Consider the following 5098-nt stretch of genomic DNA (forward strand, 5'->3'; position numbering starts at 1 on the left):
GCCATTGCACTCCAGCCTGGGTAATAAGAGTGAAACACCGTCTCAAAAAAAAAAAAAAAAAGGCCAGGTGCGGTGGCTCATGCCTGTAATCCCAGCGCTTTGGGAGGCCGAGGCGGGCGGATCACCTGAGGTCAGGAGTTCAAGACCAGCCTGACCAACATGGTGAAACCCTGCCTCTTAAAAAAAAAAGTTTAAAAAAAAAAAATACAATACACAAAACAATATTATAAAGCACCATATAGTTGAATAAATGAGAAGGCCCAGTCCTACCATGAAACATACATAGGAATGAAGAAGAAACAAAGAGCTGAAGAGGCTGAGGCAGTAAGACAATGTCTTAGGGAAGAATGGAAAAGCAAAGCCAATTGCCCATCTTTCCAGGCACACGGTAAGCAAAGGCACAGGGTGCAGGGAGACAGAAAGCCTACTGCCCGACTCAAGGAGAGGGCTTCCGCTAGGGGATAATAGGGAAGAAAACTGATTTGAAAAGGTGACAGCTAGATGAAAGACTCTCAACCTGCAGGCTGCATGGCTGATTTAACAGAGAACGGAGCCTGATGTAGACACTCTGAATTTTTAAACCGGTGAGTGAGAAAATTAAAGCAGTGTTTCCAGAAGTCAAATCTGAGAGCAGCACAGAAGGTGAACTGAAATTCTCATTTGAACCAATTATACGAACCAGGTGTGAGGCTAAGAAGCCTAGAATAAAGGTGGCCATAAATGAAGGACTTCTCAATGACTCTAACTATACCAAAATTTGTGGTGAGCTGTTTAAAAATGTAACTATTTTTTCCTTTTTTTTTTTTTTGAAATGGAGTCTCACTCTGTCACCAGGCTGCAGTGCAGTGGCGCAATCTCGGCTTACTGTAACCTCCAACTCTCTGGTTCAAGCCATCCTCCTGCCTCCGTCCCCCAAGTAGCTTGGATTACCGGCATGCACCACCCAGCTAATTTTTGTGTTTTTAGTAGAGATGCGGTTTCACCATGTTGGCCAGGATGATCTTGATCTCCTGTCCTCATGATCTGCCTGCCTCAGCCTCCCAAAGTGCTGGGATTACAGGCATGCAGCACTATGCCTGGCCAAAAATGTATCAACTTTTTAAAAGAGCAACTTACTTTTAACAATGTAGGTTTTTGAGTAGGTAATATATTCACATGATTCAAACAACAGAGGAATAAGATGTACAGTAAAGCTGGGTGTGGTAGCTCATGCCTATAATCCCAGCCCTTTGGGAGGCCGAGGTGGGCAGATCACTTGAGGTCAGGAGCTTGAAACCAGCCTGGCCAACATGGCAAAATGCCATCTCTACTAAAAATACAAAAATTACCCCAGCGTGGTGGCATACACCTGTAATCCCAGCTACTTGGGAGGCTGAGGCAGGAGAATCACCTGAACCCAGGAGGCAGAGGCTGCAGCGAGCTAACATCTCACTATTGCACTCCAGCCTGAGTATCAGAGTGAGACTCCATCTAAAAAAAAAAAAAGATGGGTAAAAAAAAAAAAATTTTTTTAATGTACAGTAAAAACTTTCCCTCCCACCCTGCCTCCCCCATCTGCCCAGTTCCCCCAATTTTCCCAACATATAACCACTGTTGTTCATTTTCACTGCCCAGAAATTGTTTTGGAAACATACAAGCTAATACAAGCATATTGTCTTTCATTCTTCCTTGTTACACAAATGGCATTCAATATACAGTTTTGCACCCTTGCTGTCTTCACTTAGCACACTTTTGAGATTGCTGCAGTGCACTACTCTCTCAGTACACAGGGGGCTTTCTAATTGGACTTCACAGCTGCACAGCACTGCTCTGAACAGGTTTATCATGGTTGAACTATGTCCCCCTTCGGTGACACCTGCTTTCAGTCTTTGGCTATTACAAACAATGCCAAAATAAAGAATCCGGGAGATACATCATTTGTATGTGTTTCAATCTATTCATCTGTGTGAAGAATTCCTGGAGGCGGAACTGCTCAGGTGAGTATTTGTAATTTTGATAGACACTGCCATATTGACCCCTCCAGGAGTTAGTGACTTCATTACTCTTTCAACTGCAATGCCTGTCTCTTCAGGTTCTTATAAGTACAACATGTCTTCAAATTTTTGGATTTTTGCCAGTCTAATAAGTATACGGTATAGTTTTTCTTCCTTTTTTTTTTTTTTTAAGCGGCATAGCTTTAATTTGCATTTCCCTGTTGACTAAGTCCCATTAAGAACAGAGATTTTTGTCTCTTTTGGCCAGTTCTATTATTTACAGTGCCTAGGAGCACGTACAGAGAGTTCAGTATTTATTAAATGAATAAGCAGTGAGTAGAATACTTTGCCTATGTTTACTAGCCATTTCTATATCCTTTCCATGAACTATACATTCAAATTCTGTATCTTTCTGTTGTTGGTGTTTTTGTTTTTATTATCAATTCATGGATGCGCTTTAAAAATATTATGAGAATCAGTCTTCATTTTTTTTTGAGACAGGGTCTGGCTCTGTCACCCAGATTGGAGTGCAGTGGTATGTCTTGGCTCACTGTACCCTCCAGCTCCCAGGCTCAGGACTACAGGCATACACCCTGACACTCAGCTAATTTTTTAGTTTTTTGTAGATACAAGGTCTCATTATATTGCCCAGGCTGGTCTTAAACTCCTGGGCTCAAGAGATCCTTCCACCTCAGCCTCCCAAAGTGCTGAGATTATAGGTGTGAGCCACTGTGCCTGGCCCAGATGAGTCCTTTATCTGTAACATGAGTTGCAAATTCTTCTCAACTGGTTATATGTCTTTAGACTCTCTATAGTGTTTTTGTTATAAATAATTTTTATGTGTTTGAATATATCAGAAGTTGGTCTACTTTTAATGAATACATCAGAAGTTTGTCTACTTTTCCTTTAAATTTATTTTTGATATGGAGTCTTACTCTGTCACCCAGGCTAAAGTGCAGCGATGTGACCTTGGCTCACTGCAACTTCTGCCTCCTGGGTTCAAGCGATTCTCCTGCCTTAGCCTCCCAAGTAGCTGGAACTACAGACATGCATCACCACACCCAGTTAATTTTTGCATCTTTTTTTAGTAGAGACAGAGTTTCACCACGTTGGCCAGGCTGGTCTCAAACTCCTGACCTCAGGTGATCCACCTGCCTTGGCTTTCAAAGTGCTGGGGTTATAGGCACAAGCCACCATGCCTGGCCAGAAGTTTGTCTACTTTTAATACAAGTCTTGCCCTATCCAGACACAGTTCTATGTAGTTTTAAATGGCCACATTATTTAACACATAAAAAGCAATACACACACACACACACACACACACACACACACACACAGAATGCGAGAGCTAGAAAACAATACCTACCTCATAACCATACTGAAGAACAGAAGAAGCTAGGCACGCTCCCAAAATATTGCCCACTGAAGCGCAGGCACTCCAGAGACCAAAAACAACTCCTCGTCTAAGACGCAAAACAGTGGAGACAAAGGACCATGGTCAGAAGAGATACTCTGGGCAGTTCAAAATACAAAACAGCCAAAACAACCAAAGTGCATACTACCAAGACTAAACAGGCTACTTTAAAAGTTTTTTAAAATTCACCATAATGACAAAAGGTCAAGTCTCCTCTAACTCTATGATTTTATTAAAGTTTAATTTAGAGCTCACAGAAAGACACTGTTTGGAGAATTAAAAAAGACAAGCCACAAGAGAAATTATTTGCATACCACTTATCCGATAAAAAATTGTTATCCAGATTGGGCACAGTGGCTCATGCCTGTAATCCCAGCACTTTGGCAGGCCAAGGCAGACAGATCACCTGAGGTCAGGAGTTTGAGACCAGCCTGGCTAGCATGGCAAAACCCCAACTCTACTTAATTAGCCAGGCATGATAGTGGGCACCTGTAATCTCAGCTACTCGAGAGGCTAAGGCAGGAGAATCACTTGAACCTGGGAGGCAGAGGTTGCAATGAGCCGAGATCACGAAATTGCACTCTTGCCCTCCAGCCTGGGGGACAGAGCAAGACTCCGTATTCAAAAACAAAACTGTATCCAGAATATAAGGCAATAGCACTCTCAAAACTCAGTAAAATATGACAACAGACAATGCAATTGAATGTTAAAAAGCATGAATCTACAATCAGCTCAAAATAAAAAGTCTTTGAAAAGTGGGCAAAAGATTTTAACAGATACTTCACATAAAAAGATGTAATACAAAAAACACTCAGCTGGCCAGCGAGGTGGCTCATGCCTGTAATCCCAGCCTTTGGGAGGCCTGAAGTAGGTGGGTCACTTGAGGTCAAGAGTGACCTCAACATGGTGAAACCCCATCTGGCCAACATGGTAAAACCCCACCTCTGCTAAAAATACAAAAATTAGCTGCACGTGGTGGCTGCACACCTATAATCCCAGCGAACTGGGAGGCTGAGGCCGAAGAATCACTTGAACCCAGGAAGCAGAGGTTGCAGTGAGCCAACATGAGGCCACTGTACTCCAGCCTAGGTGACAGGGTGAGACCCTGTTTCAAAAAAAAAAAAAAAAAAAAAAAAAAAAAAAAAAAAAACACGATCAACATCATTAGACATTAGAAAAATGCAAATTAAAGTCACAATAAGATAACATTACACACTTATTAGAATGGCTAAAATCAAAAAACACCAAGCACGCCAAGTGTTAGGAACGGCACAGAACAAAATTAAACCCTTATGTTCTGCTGATGGGAATGTAAAATGGTACTACCACTTTGGAGGAGACTGCCAGTGTCTTAAAAAGGTAAACACACGCCTGACATGTGATCCAGCCACTCTACTCCTAGGTATTTACCCAAGAGAAATGAAAGCATATGTCCACACAAGGATGTGTACACAAATGTTCCCAGGAGCTTTATCTGTAATAGCCCAAAACTGAAAACAACCCAAATGTTCACCCACAGGTGAATGAATAAACATGAATAAATTTCTAATTATCCTGAATAAAGGAAGACACAAAGCCTGGGTGTGGCAGCTCAGGCCTGTAATCCCAGCACTTTGGGAGGCTGAGGTGGTCAGGAGGCCGAACAGCTTGAGGCCAAGAACTTGAGACCAGCCTGGGCAACACAGTGAGACCCTTTCTTTACAGGAAAAAA

At 42.3% G+C, this 5098-nt stretch overlaps 1 protein-coding gene across 1 annotated transcript in view; it reads right to left on the reverse strand.

Annotated features, from left to right (window-relative positions):
• SLC37A3 (solute carrier family 37 member 3) overlaps positions 1-5098 on the reverse strand; it is a 58016-nt gene that overhangs the window by 17603 nt on the left and 35315 nt on the right. Inside the window, 1 exon segment of the mRNA XM_037728271.1 lies at positions 3340-3436. Within this exon segment, the coding sequence (XP_037584199.1) occupies positions 3340-3436 (97 nt within the window).

This window comes from Cebus imitator, unplaced genomic scaffold (assembly GCF_001604975.1).
Source record: "Cebus imitator isolate Cc_AM_T3 unplaced genomic scaffold, Cebus_imitator-1.0 Scaffold260, whole genome shotgun sequence".
NCBI classification, from domain to species: Eukaryota; Metazoa; Chordata; class Mammalia; order Primates; family Cebidae; genus Cebus; species Cebus imitator.